Here is an 18,818-nt window from a genome sequence, read left to right on the forward strand (position 1 = left end):
CCTAACCTGACTTTGAAGCATTCTTAGGAGGTCTCCAAAACCCGAAAAACTGCAATAACTTTCAAACCGTGGGGCCTTTTGACCTGATTCTTTTTCTGGAATGCTCTAGATCACGATTACATTCATTTGGCCAATTCACACCTTCTAGGTCACCAAAATGATGGCCAAATTACATGCTCCTATTTTTCGGGATTTTCAAACACACTGATAGTGGAACTGTGAGAGTTGGAACCTTTATTTGACCCAAATGGGTATCCAAAAATGTAAAGACATGAAACAGAAACTAAGTCTAAGTACATTTTTTTGGGTGACACAGGATTGCCCTTATACCTCTGGATGCTCCTGCATCATAGAACCCCAAGCTATGTCACTTTGAATCATTAAAATCCTTCTAAAGTAAGTTGTTTTGTTGCAAAGATTGATGATAGTTGGTTATGAACAAGAGATTTTGTTATGTGGACTTTGATAATATGGTAAGGATCAGTAATTCAAATGCAGTCAATGATTTATCTAAGATAGTGAAGCCTACTAACATGATTTACAAGGAATGTGTGATGGGCAAATAGACCAGGATAGCTTTCAAAGAAACACATTTAGTTAAAGGAAGATTGGATTTGGTGTATACAAATCTGTGTGGTCCTAAGACAAGAACATACAGTGGTGAGGGATATTTTATTCTTTTTGTTGATGACCATTCTAGAATGATGTGGGTTACATTTCTCAAGGAGAAACCTAAGGCCTTTGATAAGTTCGAGATGTACAAAGTAAAGGTAGAGAATGAATTAGTTTTGAAGATCAAATGCTGAAGATTAGATAGAGGTGGAGAAATTGCATAAGATAGATTCAATGCATATAGTGAAGAGCATGGAATTTTTAGATAAACATCAGCTCTTAGGGCTCTACAACAAAATGGGGTAGGAGAAAGAAGAAATAGAAAAGTACTTGATACTGCAGGACTATGATATTTGAAGGTAAGGTACCTCATGTTCATTGGAGAGAAGCAATTACTACATCTGTTTGTACATTAAACAGAGTTCAGATCAGAAATGGTACAAGTAAAACTTTATATGAACTTTGGTTTGGTCATGTGCCATTAGTCAACTATTTCAAAATTTTTGGTAGCAAGTGTTATATCAAAAGAGATGATGAGATATGAATGTTTGATTCTAGAAGTGATAAAAGTATATTTGTTGGATATTCAACTAAGAGCAAAGCATATGGATGTTATAATCTAAGATTGAGGAAGATGATTGAAAGTGCTAATGTGAAGATTGATGAAACATTTTAGATACATGAAAGAACATTTGATTGTGTTTCAGAGAATGAAGCAAATCAGGCATCTATAAGTCAGAACCCTTACTAGAATTAGAATCTTGAACAAGAGAAATTCTTTGAAATTGATAATGGGATATAGGTACAGATTGAAGATCCAAGAGAAGCACCTAAAAGCCCAAGCTATTACAATGAATCATTCAGATGATTAGATCATTGGTAATGCTAGTAGTGGTGGGATGATTAGAGCAAGGATGAGAAATGATTATGTTTAATTTCACAAGTTGAGCCTAAAAGTAGTGATGAAGCATGTAGAGACGAATCATGGGTTAAAGTGATGTAAAAGGAGTGGTAATAGATTGAAAAAAACAATACATGGAAATTGGTTCCTAGGCCTAAAGATACAAATGTTACAGGAACTAAGTGGGTATTAAAAAAAAAATGAATAAACAAAGTGAAATAGTGAGGAATAAAGCAAGGTTAGTTTGCAAAGGTTATTCACAACAAGAAGATATTTGAATAGACATTTTCTCCTATGGCTAGAATTGAAGCAATAAGATTATTTCTAGTGTATATAGCTAATAATAATTTCAAGGTCTATTAGATGGATGTGAAGTTTCCATTTCATGATGGAGAACTTGAAGAGGAAGTATATAGTGAGTATCTGATGGGTTTCCTTTGACAAATCAAGAAGACATTGTTGGAAATATAAGAGTAACTGAGAGGGGAGGGGTGAATTAGTTACCTCTTAAATAAATCCCATATCCCTTAGATGTCAACACAAAACATAAACTGTACTAAAAATTATTGTAGCTCGGTAAACACACAGGCACTCGGTTAATACTAATAATATCTTGTAACTCGGTAACTACTGAAATAACAACTATAACTTGGCAAATGCTTAACATGCAAATCTTAGGATATTATCTATGATTAACCTTAATTAACTTAGTTGCATACACATGAAAGAAATAACATTTACACAAGTGAAACCAAGATTTAACGTGGAAACTCAATTTGAGAAAACCACCAATTGCAAGTAGTTATTGATTTTCACTCTTCTGAAGTGAGCCTTATTAGGAGCCAACCCTGTTAAAGGTTACAAAACACACTGTTAGAGGATTTAATCACCCTGTTAGGAGTGACCTTGTTAGAGGTCTTTAGACACTTCAATCTAGAAATGCCACCTTGTTAGAAGATTTACAAGTAACTGTTAAGCTAACTCTATTAAGAGATTTAGATCATTGTTACAATTGTTAGAGAGTAATAATGAGATGACCTGATTTCTGATCCAACTGTATTGCTGATTTCATAGTTCAATTCTGAGTCGAATACTTGATCCTTCCTGATCGAATGTATCTTTGCAGCTCCTCAAGGATATTTTGCTTATCCTTTTAATTCGCTTCCTCTAAGCATCTTCTATTCTTCCATATACTCACACATTCATTCCTCAACTTGACCTTATATCATACACATTGTCAAGTCGGCTTGAATACATCTTAGAATAATTAATATTCATCTCCTTAGTCGACTAGAACCAACAAACAAATCCATTAAACTCAATATGCCAAAACCAGAAAATCCTTTGTTAGCCGACCTTGCTCAGTAGACACTAACTCAGAAATGATTTTCCCGTGTTAACCAAGTGAACATGGTTAAAATTGCATCTTCACAAACTTACTTTAGTGACCGAGTGACTGGTTCCATCCAACTTCTGCGAACTTCTCTTCGACGCCTGAGTGAACTTGGTAGACATTGTCTTCTAAACTTGGCAAACACTGGAATGCTGGGTAGACCTAGGAAACTGTCTTCATTACCCGAGTGAGCTCGACATACACTGACTGGTAAAGATATGACATTTTGTGTAACATCAAAGACAATTTACAATTAATCAATTGTTTTCAACAATCTCCCTTGTTGGCATTGATGGCAATATAACATGTCATAATGCAACGAAATTTTAGAGAAAACTAATAGTAAGGATAATATCCTTAGTTTCATTTTGATTCTCATCCATGAGAACTCCGTCTATTTGTGTGAACTCCCTTTTCTTTCAGTTTCTCCCTCTGTTAGCAAACTCTGCCATTTTGATATCAGACCAAGTTCATTCTTCCTCTTTGATATGACACACACAATTCTCCCTCTATAGAAAATTTTTGTGATATGACAACAAACTCTCCCTCTTTGACATCTCATGCCAAAGAAAATATACAGTGAGATCCAATGTACCTCATGCATAGATTCATATGCTTCTGCTCTTTTATTACTACATCAACTTGACTGATCTTCAGCATGCACTAGTTGATGCATCATTCAATTTTATGTAGTGAGCTTCAGATAGGGGAATAACCCCTAACTTACCTCTTAGATACAAAAATGCATCCTTAGGTAATGGCTTAGTGAATATGTTTGTAATTTGTTATTTATTATGCAATGTGCTTGGTCTTGGCATGCATCACAAGATTCTTGATATATTAATTGCACTGGTGTTATCATAGAAGATAAGATAACCACTGGATCCTTGATCTCTACCTTCATACCTGCTAACAGTTGCTTGAACCAAACAACATTGAAACAATTAACTACTGCTGCAACATATTCTATCTTTGTTGTAAATTGAGAAATGCAATTTTGCTTCTTACTTGTCCAAAACACTAGTCTTTCACCAAAAAAGAATGCTCCACCACTGGTGCTCTTCCTGTCATCAACACTGCCTGCTCAATCAACATCAGTAAAGGCTTTCAAATCTAAAGTGCCTCCTTTCTTGTACCATAATCCATAGTCTTTAGTACCCTTTAGATACCTCATGATTCTCTTGATTGCCATCATATGATTTTCTTCAGGATTTGCTGAGAACCTTGCCACCATACCAACTGCTAATGCAATATCAGGCCTTGTATGCACTACATATTGCAGTTTTCCAATCATTGATCTGTATGTGGTTTGATCTACTTTTTTGGAATTATCATTCTTGGAAAGCTTGTCTAGTCCAAATTTCTTTAGTATTTGCTTGATATATTTGGATTGAGTAATGTAGATACCATCTTTCTTCTGTTGAATTTGCAATCCAACAAAGAATATTATCTCTCCAAACATGGACATCAGAAATTCCTTACTCATTTCCTCTAAAAAAGCTTTTCACAAGTCATCATTTTTAGTAAACAATGTGTCATCCATAAAGATTTCTACCAACACAATCTTCTTGTTTAGTCCTTCTTTGATATATAGGTTGTTGTTATCATTTGCCTTTTGAAAACCAATCTTCATCAAATAGTTATGAAGTCTTTTCATACCAAGCTTTGGAAGCTTTCTTGAGACCACACAATGCTTTGTGCAACTTACAAACCATATCCCTTTTGTTGGAATCTACAAAACCTTTAGGTTGTTCTCTGTAAACTTCCTCTTCAAGAATTGCATTCAAGAATGCAGATTTCACATCCATTTGATAAACTTTAAATCCTTTATATGCAGCATAAGCAAGTAAAGTCCTAACACCTTCTAATCTTGCAATAGGAGCAATAGTTTCACCATAATCAATACCTTCTTCTTGAGAATAACCTTTGCATACTAACCTTGCTTTGTTTCTAGAAACTTCTCCATCTTCATTTAACTTATTTCTGAAAACCCACTTTGTGCCAATTACATTTTTATCCTTGGGTCTAGGAACAAGAATCCAAGTCTTATTCCTTTCTATTTGTTCTATCTCTTCATTCATTGCTTTAATTGATCTAGGTTCAAATTCAGTAAGCAAATATGCACCTTTCAATTTGTTTCTTGTCATTGTACCATTTGACTTGTCTCCAATGATTTGATTGTGCATGGTGCCTCCTGACATATCTTGCTAACACAGGTACTTTGGATTTAGAACTTGTTCCACTGGCGTTGCTGTGATCTTCTGTATCAAGTTCGGGTCCCATTGTCTGCGATTCGGGTCCTTTAGACTCAGTTTTCTCTGGCTGTAACTCGGTAGCTTCTGATTGAGATTCGGGTGCTTCAGAATGTGACTCGGTTTGCACTAGATGCAACTCAGGTGCTTCTGGAGATTTTGGAGACTCAGGAGGTGAAGTGTGCTGACTTCTAATTGGATTTGGCAATGTATCAAGTTCAAAGTAAATAAGCTTTCTGTAATCCTTAGATTCTTTGCTGCTCTCTTCTTCACTCTTTTCTGCAAACTCATCAATCCTCACATGTGCACTTTCTATGATCTTATGAGTGGACAAATTCAAACATTTATATGCTTTACTTCTGTTGGAGTATCCTAGGAATATGCTTTCATCACCTTTGACATCAAATTTACCTTTCACAGTCTTTTTCAAAATATAATATTTGCTACCAAATACTTTCAAGTAACTTACATTAGGTTTGTAGCCATACCATAGTTCATAAGGAGTTTGATTTGAGTATTTCTTCAGCTGTACTTTGTTCAAGGTATGCACTGCAGTATTGATTGCTTCCTTCCAGTATTTGATTGCAACATTATTTTCTATCATCAAAGTTCTTGCTCAATCCATGATGGATTTGTTCCTTCTTTCAGCTATACCATTCTGCTGTGGTGTACCAGGGGCTGATACTTGTCTTTTGATTCCTCTTTTAGTGCAGAATTCATTGAATTCATTGGAAATGAATTCATTGCCTCTATCTGATCTCAAACACTTCAGCTTCTTTTCTGTTTCCTTTTTTACTCTAGCTAGATACCACTTAAACTTTTGAAAAGCTTCAGACTTATCTTTTAGATACATTATAGTCATCATTCTAGAATAATCATTACCAAAAAGAATAAAGTACTTATCTCCACTATAGCTCTCAATTCCAATAGGTCCACATAGGTCAGTATGCACCAGCTCCAAGACTTTTAGAATGATAGTTCTTGCTTTTGAAACTTGTCTTGCCTATCGTACCAATTTGACAATTTTTGCATAGGCCCATATCAGGTTTCCTCAAGCTAGGAATACCTCTCACTCTTGTTTTTGGTTATCTTGATCAGATTATCGAAGTTCACATGACACAACCTTTTATGCCATAATTAACTTTCTTCTACTTGAGCAATGAAACATGAACTTTTACTAAGATCTAGGTAGAATAAGTTACCTTTTGTTTGGTTACCAGACCCAACTAGATTTTCTTTTTTATCTAGCAACTTGGCCTTCCCATTCATTAATTCTACCTTGAATCCAATGTTATTCAACTGTGCCACACTCAGTAGATTATGCTTTAGTGCTTTAACCCAATAAGCATTAGCACATCTAAGTTCATTGGTTAGTGAGATACAACCTTTTCCTTTTATGCGACATGGTTTATTGTTTCCAAATCTTAAACTTCCACCATCATAATGTTCCAAACGTTCAAACTTTGTTTATCACTAGTCATATGATGAGAGTAACCACTATCAATAATCCATGTATCATTTTTGCTAACATGAGAGATAAGTGCCATTTTATCATCATCAGATTCATCTTTTACAACAATATAGAGCATTTCATCATCATCACTACTATCTGAATCTTTAGCCATAAAACAAGACTTCTTACCTTTTTCTTTGTAGTCCTTGAAGTTCTTGAATTCCTTTTTGCCTTTGTACTTGTTGTGCTTCTTTTCATCTTTGTCTTCTCTGTTTGGACACCTTGCAGCGACATGACCAACTTCTTCACAAGAAAAACAGATTAGAGAAATTTTGCCTTTGTACTTTCCTTTGCCTTTGGGATACCTTCTTGCAAGCAATGCTTCAATGGATTCAAGATCATTGTTAGAACTGTCTTCCTCTTCACTTTCAAATTCTTTTCTTTTAGACTTTATAGCTTTCTTCTTGAGTGATAACTTGGCTTCAAATGCAGACTCAAGATTGCTTGAACTAGGAGTATAATTATCATAGTTATCTAACTCAAATGCAGTCAATCTTCTTACTAGAGCATCCAAAGTTATCTCAATTATTTGGATCACATCTCATCTCTTGAATAACAGACAGTCTAATTGCATACATAGGAAGAAGGGTTCTGAGTGCCTTGCTTATCACTGTCACATCATCGATTTTCCCTCTAGAGGCTTTGATTGCATTGACACTAGCTTTGATTCTCTCAACATAATTTGCAATGTTTTCATCCTCTCTCATCTTCATCTGATCAAACTGACCTCTCAAGCTTTCTGCTTTGTCTCTTTTCACATTATCATCACCTCCATAGATATCCTTTAGTTTGGTCCACATGTCATGAGTAGTAACACATCCTTTGACCTCATCAAATTCAGCATAGTTAAGAGCTGATGCAATGTCAATCATCATAATGTTATGATTTTTCTTTTCACCAATCTCCTCCACAGTCAATGTTCTAGTAGGAGCCTTGTAAGCATTGTCCAAATATTTTAAACTTGAACCATTGATGGTTGCCAGGTGCAACTTCATAAGTTCCTGCCATGCCTCAAAGTTATCTCTGTTCAGCTGAGAATCTCTCTCCTGTAAGACATTCGGATCTTTTAGCTTAGGTCCTTGAAACTTTTTATGCAAGCACCAAAAGCTCTGATACCAATTGTTAGAAATATAAGAGGAGTAACTGAGAGGGGAGGGGTAAATCAGTTACGACTAAAATGAATCCCAGATCTCTTAGATGTCAGCACAGAACATAAACTCTACTAAAAATTACTGTAGCTCGGTAAATACACAAGCACTCGGTTAGCACTGATATGTAATGTCCCCATCTTTTTAGCATCTCAGTAGAGTTCTTAGCCTTTACATTCTCCGAAAGCTAAGTGGAGAAATAAGGAGAAATTGATTAAATTAATTATTTATAAAGTCATTAAATAAATTAAAATTAAAAGGTGACTTTATATTTAATTAATTTAATTTTTTAGAAGCACAACTAATTATTGTATTGGAAAGGGGGAAGCTTTTAGAGAGTGCATTTTCTAAAAGTACAACTAATTATTGCCTTGGAAAGGGGGAAGCTTCTAGAGAGTGCAAATAAATAATATTTTATTTCCTACTAGAAGGGTGAGGGAAAAGAATAAATAGAGGCGAAAGCTTCATTACTAGGCATTCGATTATTGTCAATTGCATTTGATATAAACTTGGGAGAAGAAATTAAGGGTTTCTGATTTTAGCTAGCTATTGGAGAGTGTTAATTATTCAGTGTTGCAACCATTTGAGGTGGTGAAATGTCCACCGAATTTGACATTCAGGAGAGCTTCATTTTGGAGTTCTATTTGTGCTTAAATTGGAGAATACATTTATTGTTGGCTGCTATAGTACGCGTGAACAGTGCCATGCTATAGTACCCGTGCTATAGTATTTACGCTTGATTCCGATTGCAACTTTCATCTCCATCCTTGGGCATCATTGTTATCAAATTCCTCTTGCAACTATTAGTAGTTAGCATTGTAATTTTGCTGTTGTAAGTGATAATTGAAAATCAAATTTGGCATTGCTGTAGTCATTATTGTAAGCCCATTTGTCTTGGGAAACTGATAGCAACATTGTACATGGGAATGAATTCAATAAAGGAGATATACGTTGCATACCATTTGTTTGACGAAATGTCCATCTAATAGCATATATGATCAGCATAATAGTTGTATGCCAGTTGTTTGTAAAAATGTCAGTTGACTGTAGGTATGCATTCTATATCTAGTTTCCATGTATATGCATTAAAAAAATACCAAAAAGAACTGCACTTGCATATTAGTTCATTGTAAGAGGCATTGTAATATCATTTGCGAACATTCTAAATTTCTTAGCATCATTCAAACTATATCAAACAAATCTGAAACACAAAAAAATTAGAAAAGAGAAAGACAACATACAAGTGTTTGACAATATTCCTTGAGCTAAAATCAGTCAGTTTGGGCAAGGGATATTACATGATAATATGTTGATAATATGTTGTAACTCGATAACTATTGAAATAACAAGTGTAACTCGGCAAATGCTTAACATGCAAATCTTAGGATATTATCAGTGATCAACCTTAATTAACTTAGTTGCATACACATGAAAGAAATAGCATGAACACAAGTGACACCAAGATTTAACGTGGAAACCCAATTTGGGAAAAACCACCAACTGCAATTAGTTACTGATTTTCACTCTTTTGAAGTGAGCCCTGTTAGGAGCCAATTCTGTTAAAGATTACAAAACACACTGTTAGGTGTGACCCTGTTAGAGGATTTAATCACCCTGTTAGGAGTGGCCTTGTCAAAAGTCTTTAGACACTTCAATGTAGAATTGCCACCTTGTTAGAGGATTTACAAATAGCGGTTAAGCCAACTTTGTTAAGAGATTTAGATCATTGCTACAATGGTTAGAGAGTAGCAATGAGATGACCTGATTTCTGATGCAACTGTATTGCTGATTTCAGATCTCAATTCTGTGTCGAATATTTGATCCTTCTTGAACGAATGTCTCTTTGTAGCTCTTCAAAGATATTCTACTTTTCCCTCTAATTCGCTTCCTCTAAGCATCTTCTATTCTTCCATATACTCACATTCAATTCTCAACTTGACCTTATACTTATATCATACACATTGTCAAGTTAGCTTGAATACATCTTAGAATAATTAATATTCATCTCCTTAGTCGGCTAGAACCAACAATCAAATCCATTAAACTCAATATACCAAAACTAGAAAATTCTTCATTAGCTGACTCTGCTCAGTAGACACTAACTCATAAATGATTTTTTCGTGTTAATTGGTGAACTTGGTTAACACTGCATCTTCACAAACTTCCTTTGGTAATCGAGTGAGCTCGGTTAATACTGGTTCCATCCAACTTCTGCGAACTTTTCATTGATGCTTGAGTGAATTCGGTAGACATTGTCTTTTGAACTTGACAAACACTGGAATGCTTGGCAGACATAGGAAACTGTCTTCATTTCCCGAGTGAGTTTGACATACACTAACTGGTAAAGATATGACATTTTGTGTAACATCAAAGAGAATATATAATTAATCAGTTGTTTTCAATAGACATGGTTTGCAAGTTGAAAACATTGTACATGGTTTGTTGCAAACTCCAAGAGCTTGTTATGTAAGATTGAACATGTATCTTATACATTTGGGTTTTAGAAAAGGTAGTGCATATAGTAATTTGTATTTGAGAACTAGTCCTGAAGGTATTTTGACTATTGAAGTCTTTGTTGATGATATTGTCTCTGGTGGCAACGATGAAATGAGTAACAAGTTTTCTGAGGAGATGAAGAGTGAATTTGACATCTCTATGATAGGAGAGATGAAATTCTTTCTTGATTTGAAAATAGCTCAGGACAAGGATGAGATCTTTATATCACAAAATAAGTATCTTAAGGACTTGTTGGTAAAATTTGGAATGGAAAATTGTAATCAGTAGGTACTCCTATGGTGTTAGGTTCTAAGTTGACTTCTACTAATGATTCATCTGATACATTTAAGACTAGATAAAGATCTATGATAAGAGGATTGTAATATGTAACTTGTACTAGGCCAGACATATCTAATATAGTTGGAATTGTTGCAAGATTTCAAACATAACCTAAGGAAACTCTCTTAGCAGTTGTGAAAAGAATTTACAGATATTTGAAAGGAACTGTTGACACAAAAGTCTGCACCCTTGCCCGAGGAACTACTTCTCAGGCGACCTTGTGTAACATGGAAACAACCTCCAAGTGTGGGACTTGCGCTCTGAGGCTGAATCTCTGGAGAAGGCCGACTTCCTTACTATCAGGATGCACCTAAACTACCACTGGGAAGGAAAAGGGAGAAGGAGAATTGAAATAAATTGTAGTAAGGGAAAGGGGGGGTGATGCACCAAGATAGAAATAACAGTTACAACTCTGCCTATAGATGCACTACACATCAATGAAAGCCCATAACACACTAGTCTTGGCTCTATTCTATCTCCAAGAAACCATATGTAGGTTTGGAATTGGTTGAAGTGCTGAAAAGAAAGGAACTTCGCTATACAACAATTGCCAACAGACTTAACACAACATGTAGATCTGAGAAAATGGAAAAGAAACATTCACTACAAGGCAAATACATGCACTAGTAAACAGGAATGGCAAGAATAGGTAAGGAATAGAAATTTCATTAATGGAAGGCAAAAGTTGCAGAGCATAATGCTGCTGCAAAATACAAATAGAGAAGAACCTGGAAAAAATATTTACAACTTGCCTTTATAGATCAGGCATAACTCAAATCTAAACTATGAAGTTCAAACCCCAACCCAAGGTGGAGTTAAGTCACAGAGAGCAGCAATAAATGAATCTCAGAACAAAATTTGATCTTGAAATACAATCTGCTGTAGAAGTGACAGGAAGAAACGAAAATCAACTCATCCAGTCGTAAGAGATCAAATCCAAAAGATTTGATCATTACGATCATTAATGAGGCATGGAGATGCATAAATGTCGTGGAAACAAGGCCAAAGAATATCATTCAGCATTAAAGAACAGTCCTTGTAACATGTCATGGCTGCAACAAATAAATCCGCACCACTGTAAAAAAAAAATGCGGGATGGGATAACACGCAAGTTAACCCGCCGCGAAAATATAGAGTTGACCTGCATGGAATAAATTTGATTTGCCCCCAATAGATGTGAACCGTCAATGTGGATCTTCATTTTGAAATAAATGGCTCAGATTCTGCAAAAATCTCCTCAAGAGATGAATAAAACCCAACCATAGATGCTATCTTCTTCATTCTCCAATGGATGGTTGTGATGCACTCCTAAATATCCACAAGATGCTCCAAAATCCAACGGCCATCGTATCTTCGCAAGAGGCCCAAGTAATGATGCGAAAATATGACCACCATTTGATTAAAAGCAGCCCAGCATAAGAAGAATCCACCACGTGGCATGAAACTGTTGGTCGACACATTTCTCAAACGCACGGTTGAAGAGGCAGCAATGATTTCGCGATTTCGGAAAGAGCAGAAAAGTCATTCTCCGAAATGGAAAAAATTGTTAACGCCAAATGTTAACCCCAGCAAAAAATGCGCATTAATCCGCAACTTGACACATGAAGGAAAAACAAGCCAACTCGGTCAATGAACAAACTGAACTAGTTTGGTACATGAAGGAATTGAGCCAACTCGGCTCTTGAAGTGACCGAGTTAACACGAGATGTTAACCCAACCAAAAAGCGTGTTAACCCACATTAAAGAATCCAGCCCATTGAAGATCTCTCAGATCGGTTATCAGTGATGGGCTGAATGGGGGGCAAAAATGGCCAAGAGGAACTTTGGACTATGGATTATTGTATGACGGATCTAAAGATTTCACTTTGTATGCTTATACTGATGCAGTTTGGGCAAGTAATCTTGATGACAAAAAGAGTACTAGTGGAGGAGCCTTCTTCCTAGGTGGGAGATTGGTTTCTTGTTTGAGTAAAAGGCAAGAATGTATATCTCAATCTACTGTTGAAGAAAAGTATGTTCCTACTACAAACAACTGTACATAGTTGATATGGATGAAGCAAATGTTGAAGGGCATTAGTGTAATTTGATGAACCTATTGTTATATTTTGTGATAATATGAGCACTATTAATATGTCTAAGAATCTAATGTTACATTCTAAGACTAAGCATATATTAATCAAGTATCATTTCTTGAGAGATAGTGACAGAGAAGGAAGTGAGATTGAAATTTGTAAGCTCTAAGAAATAGATTGTAGATATCTTTACTCAGCTTTTGCTTGACACCTTTGAGTATCTCAAAGATATGCTTGAGGTGATGGCCCTGCCTCGTGAGCATGGATTGATGCAGGTATGCATCAATCTAGAAGTAACCAGATAATATTCATATGCCTAGACTTGATGCTTGGTTCTGCTCTTGAGGGGGAGTAGTTGCATTGTGCAGAGCTAAGCTTGAGAGCTCTTTGGATCATTTTTGTTTTCTGTTTTGTTGGCACTTGGTTTGCCTTTTTGATAGCAGGTTTTCTGCTTGGTTTAGAGGAGTTGCATAGATCTATATCACTGGAAGAAAGTCCTCTCTTGTTTTAGAAGTTTGATATTATTTTGGTACTTGTTGCCATATATGTCAAAGGTGGGAGAGATCATGTGAAAAACCTCTATCTGAGGGAAGTATTTCCTAGTAGGAGAGAAGTATGCCCAAGGGAGAGGTATGTTGAGGATATTCGAAAAGTTGTATTTGGATGATACTTTTTGATTGATGGTTTTTCATACATATGTTGTGATCAATGCAAAAGGGGGAGATTGTTATGGTTGTTAAGTTGGAATTGTTGTTGACATGATGATTTGGTCATAGGTTTTGTCATTGATGTTAGCATATGTTTTCGAGTTTTAGAATGGAGTTAGAAAGACATAGATTTTGTGAGTTATAGGCTATTGATAAAAGAAGTATGAACAATGTACAACATTTTTGAGTATGCAAACTTGGATATGTGTCGCAACTCTTTATGTGTTTGTTCGGAGAAGATACAATTGTTTTAGTGAAGATTGGTTGCAGGTCAATGATAGAGAATTATGCCAGAGTTAGTTGCTAAATTTTGGGTATAACATGTTGGGAAGTTGGACTCAAGGATTGCAAGCTTAGTTCATGGTAGAAGACTTTATTAGTGCATGGATTAGGATTATTGGATCATTTGGTTCTTGTTATAATGATTGCTAGTGTGTGGTATATGGATTATTGTTTTAGAAGTTGACGAGGTGGTGTAGTGTGTTGATTAATGTGGCGAGTGTTAATTATAGATCATGGCTTGTTATTTGATTTATGTAATTGTTGTATAATTCTAATAGGTGTCGTCTACATTAGCATGGGTCTATCTATTTATTTGTGCATTGGGGAAGTCCTAACAGGCCAACCTAATTGCTTGTTTGTAACTTGTATGAAGGAAAGTATTTCCTTGTTTGTAATGTGTGAAATGGTTATCGTATGTGCGAGCCTTGGTACTGGATATTAGAGTAGAGCTGAAGGATTGTTAGATGCTTTGGTAAGAGGTATGAGTGGAATCTATTATCATTCCTAATGTACTTCATTGGAACTGTTAGGACAAGTGTGTTGTCATTAGTCAATTCATTATTTCAATTTGTAAATTTTTGAAGGTGGCTTTAACCTTCACATCTCAGACAGTGAGTCTTCTTGAAGGTGGATTTTCATTTAACCTTCTCTCTTCAGTTAGTGTGCTCTATCAGTGAGCCTTTTGTTCTCATCACCTCCTAACAGGGCATTCCATTAATGGGAACTTGTCTTTTAACAAGGACAATTATACTAAATGTGTTGTATTGACTCTTAACAAGGTCAGGTACTCTAAAAGGGACATTTTCATATTTGTGCATGATCTTGTGGGTATCATCTCTGCTGGGGTTTTTTTCTTAACATGATTTTCCTTTAGAAATAAAATCCTTATGTTATGGTGTTGACTTTCATATTGTTATACATTGTTATATTCTTGATCGAGGATAAGTTTCAGAAGTTTGAAGTTTATAATTACTGCACACAACTGCTTCACCCCCCCTCTCAGTTGTGAGGTGTAGGTTGTGATAACTAAAACATGTAAGAACTGAATAGGCATATTGTGCGTATTTTGAACAGGTAATATTATTGGATGGGATGTACAGTTCTGTAGCTTTCATTCTGGTTGGTGATTGTTGCATTTGGGCACATTGGTGGCTGACATATCTGTCTGCCATATTTTGTGACTATCGAACCTACTTGACACGTGTTGATTGTGAAGTTTGCATGACACATTCACCAGCCATCGAATTCACTAGCCATCGAATTCACTTAAAAGTAAACATATTTTTCAGCCATCGAATCTGGATGGTTTATATTTTGACCGATTAATGCACATCATTTTACTGTTTTCTCAAGTTAGAGATGCCAGAGGGGTTTTTTGTGGTTCAAATCATCCTGATAGTTTCCATCTTTTGAGCGATTAGTGTGAGACTGAATTATGACTGAAAATCAATTATTTCAGCTAATCAATTCCTGATCTGATGTAGCTCAGTTGACGTGGTTATTTTATTATCTTAGATAGCTCACTTCTAGTGCTCAATAAAATGTAGCGGGTAACCTGATACTGGCAGATTGGCAATATGAATGAAATTAATTTCTGTTTCATAGGTTCCTTGTACATTATGCTTTTAATCTTTACTGGGATAGGTCATTCAAATATTGTTTGGTCTTTACCCATATGCACAAACAGGTATTGTAAGTCATAAACATGAAAAGCTTAACCTTCCCATGTATACCCCAAGGCCAACTCAGTGTTCCATTACCATGCCTATTGTGACTTAGCAATACATTGTGTCAGATCAACTGTAGTCTTTCAAAGTTAAAACTTGGATTTTACAAAATAAGTTTGTTCCTGAACAACCTGATTTTGCATACTTGTCTATCATTTAAAACACCTAGCCAGATTCTGTTTAAGACAATTAAGGATTTATAAGACATTTACACTGACTCTATGGACAATCCATTTTGTTATTATTTTTAATTTTTATTCCTGTTTCAAATCAGCCTGAGCAATATAAATATCTTACCATGTCTTATTTATGTATTATTTATATTATGCTATTAAAAGAAGAGACTGTTCTAATGAAACCTTATGTTTTTGCAGTTCTTTCTTCTGTTGGTGGTATCAAGGTAGATCATCCTAACATGAACGATGGTAAGCTAATGCAAATCTGTTTGACATAAATGCTTGCTACTTCTGATTATTATTCATATGATATAATTAATTTAGTTCTTATTAGTAGTCAACCATGCATCATTTTGGAACTAGCGTGTTATTGGTTTTGATGTTCAAAAAATTATTTATTTCAGAGCTTTCATATTCATAAAAAAACATGAAACTAAATTATGTTCATTAAGGAAATGGAAAACAACTCAAGCTAACAAAAGAAAAATTCTTAAATGGGGTTGAAATGTTGAAATGATAAGTTTATACTTCTACCTCAACTGTCTTTCTTGGCAGCCCGTGTTTACACGTGACATGCTAAAGTCAGTTAGCTAAACGAAATTCTAGGACATACTTCATCAAATGACATCCAATAGTATTTTAATGACATTTTGTTTGTTGTAGAAACTGATGGATAAAACTGTGGCGCTATCCCTATGATATATCATACATCTGATATTGCTGACAGTATTTTAATCCGTGCAGATGTAGTGGTGGTTGTTGCATTAATCATCTTGGTTGGTCTTTTTAGTGTGCAACACTACGGTACAGACAAAGTTGGATGGTTATTTGCACCAGGCGTTCTCCTTTGGTTCCTATCCATTGGAAGTATCGGAGCTTATAATATTTGTAAGCACGATACACGTGTCTTGAAAGCTTTCTCCCCTCTTTATATAGTGCGTTACTTCAAAAAGGGAAAAAAACAGAGCTGGGTTTCTTTGGGAGGGATTATGCTCAGCATAACAGGTGGGAAATTATTTTTCTATGTAATTTACTTGTGTGTTGTTTTTTTGATGTCTTATTTTGATATTTAATGTACTTGAGAAGGAAAACATGTCTTGCAATAAACTTCATCATTATTTCAGGTACGGAAGCGCTCTTCGCTGATTTGGGTCATTTCTCAACCACAGCTGTTCAGGTAAAGTCCTTAATATTAGTTAAAGTAAGAGGCTTCTGTACTCTTCTTTCATTTCGATTTTTCAAGTTCCCACATAAGTCTTTTTTCTTACATCTCGGGGTGCTTTTCATAAAATCTCCCCAATTATTTATGCAGATTGCATTCACTTCAGTTGTATTCCCTTGCCTGTTATTGCAATACATGGGACAGGCTGCATACCTTATGAAGAATCCACTTCATGTTAAAGAAGCCTTTTATAAATCCATTCCAGGTTGGTCTTATTCAATTACAATCTAATACCTTTCCTTCTAGAAAATAACATCAATCAGTATTAATTTTTTGGTGGTTATGCTGTCCTATAGATGCAGTTTATTGGCCGGTTTTCCTCATTGCAACTTTAGCTGCCATTGTTGCTAGTCAGGCAACAATATCTGCAACTTTTTCAATTATCAAGCAGTCACTTTCACTTGGTTGCTTCCCGAGGGTAAAGGTGGTTCACACTTCAAAAGATTTCTCTGGACAAATTTATATTCCTGAAATCAATTGGATTCTTATGGTTCTCTGTATCATAGTTACTGCTGGCTTCAATAACACAACTCAAATTGGAAATGCATATGGTATGCTTACTAGTTTTCTTATTAGCTTTCCCTACTTTTGCATGTTATTTGAAAATCTCCTGATTCCCAATTTTTTTATGAAATCTGTTGATTTCAAGCTATTGAGAAATCTTGTGGTCATCTCTAGACTTCATGTAAAGAAGTATAGTTTCTTGACACCTTATGTTATAAAAAATGGGAAAAGGAAATCAAACATAAGAGTTTCCATAGTACAGGGAAGTCGAGGTTAGAGGTTGATGCCGTGATGGTACAAGAAATTGTGTCTCCTATATGCTGTGGATGCTTGACCTTAAGTGTCTATGGTTCAAAGTTGAGCAATAATTGAGCAGTAGTAAACTGGAAAAAATGGAATGCTTTGTAAGATGCAAGAACTGTTTTAAGGGTTATATATAAAATTTTGTAAATTATTTACAGCTAAGGAATGTGGCTGTTGATTTTGAATTTAAATAAGTAGAAAAGGAAATGAATGTTTCTCATTGTTTTTTAATTTTTTTGTTCTCCTTTGAAGCCTATTAGCTCGAATGGCCTAAATCATCTCAAAAAGGACCAAGAAATAGAAAATGCTTGTTTGCCACCTCTTGGAATTGGAGGAATCATACCTTAACGATTTTTTTAGTCCTCATCACTAGTTCTCTGTTGTTAATGGTCAAATTTGTTGCCCCATTCCTTACAAAATGTGTGGTTTGTCAATTGATTGTGACAAATTTCTTAATAGGTGTGATGATATCACCTTGAATAGTGTGGCTTCCCTTTATGTTTGAGTGGGGCTGGTCCCTCTTATGATGGTGTGTTTTGATTTGCTGTGTACTTTTTACCAGGAAGCAGAAAAGAAAAGGAAGGTAGAAAAAGAGAAAGGGAAAAACCTTAGATAAACTGAATATGCAGAGGAACCCTTGTATAAGTTAGAGAGGAGGAAAAATAAAGTAGATTAGTAGCTCCTTCCCAAGGGCAATGAATGTGAGTTTAATTTTTGGAATGGAGCTGCTGAATTCTCATGAAAACACAAAGTTGAAAAGTTTTCATCAGATCTGGGAACATGTAGGTGATATAAAGCTTCACCATTTGAATCCTATTTAGAAACACCTGTCTGAAATATGCTCTAACTTGCAAATTCCAAAACATTTTTTGTTGTTGAAAAATATTCTTAGGTTAGAGTCTTAGACATTGAGGAGCTTCAAAATTTATCATTACTATTTGGATTCTGGAAATCACAGTTCACCAAATCAAATCTCAGTTCTGTTGTCAGCAATTTTGTATTTCTGAAATTGGGGCAACACAACAATTTTTTTCATAAATTCGTAGTTTAATTCTCTAAAGAAGGCATTTTCAGGGTGTTTTTCAAAGGCAATCGATCATACCTTGAGCAAGAAAGTGGACCTAACTCCAGTCTTTCTGCTCATAATCAATTTTGAGCCAGAAGGTGGGCT

At 35.4% G+C, this 18,818-nt stretch overlaps 1 protein-coding gene across 1 annotated transcript in view; it reads left to right on the forward strand.

Moving 5' to 3' along the window:
• LOC149542480 (potassium transporter 10-like) overlaps positions 1 to 18,818 on the forward strand; it is a 68,773-nt gene that overhangs the window by 30,183 nt on the left and 19,772 nt on the right. Inside the window, exons 4-8 of the mRNA XM_089797422.1 lie at positions 15,817 to 15,867; positions 16,363 to 16,623; positions 16,743 to 16,795; positions 16,931 to 17,045; positions 17,137 to 17,391. Coding sequence (XP_089653548.1) covers positions 15,817 to 15,867; positions 16,363 to 16,623; positions 16,743 to 16,795; positions 16,931 to 17,045; positions 17,137 to 17,391 — 735 coding nt within the window. The remainder of the gene's footprint in view (positions 1 to 15,816; positions 15,868 to 16,362; positions 16,624 to 16,742; positions 16,796 to 16,930; positions 17,046 to 17,136; positions 17,392 to 18,818) is intronic.

The sequence above is a fragment of the Cupressus sempervirens genome, chromosome 8, assembly GCF_028749045.1.
Source record: "Cupressus sempervirens isolate cs-2001-9-10 chromosome 8, ASM2874904v1, whole genome shotgun sequence".
Taxonomy (NCBI): domain Eukaryota; kingdom Viridiplantae; phylum Streptophyta; class Pinopsida; order Cupressales; family Cupressaceae; genus Cupressus; species Cupressus sempervirens.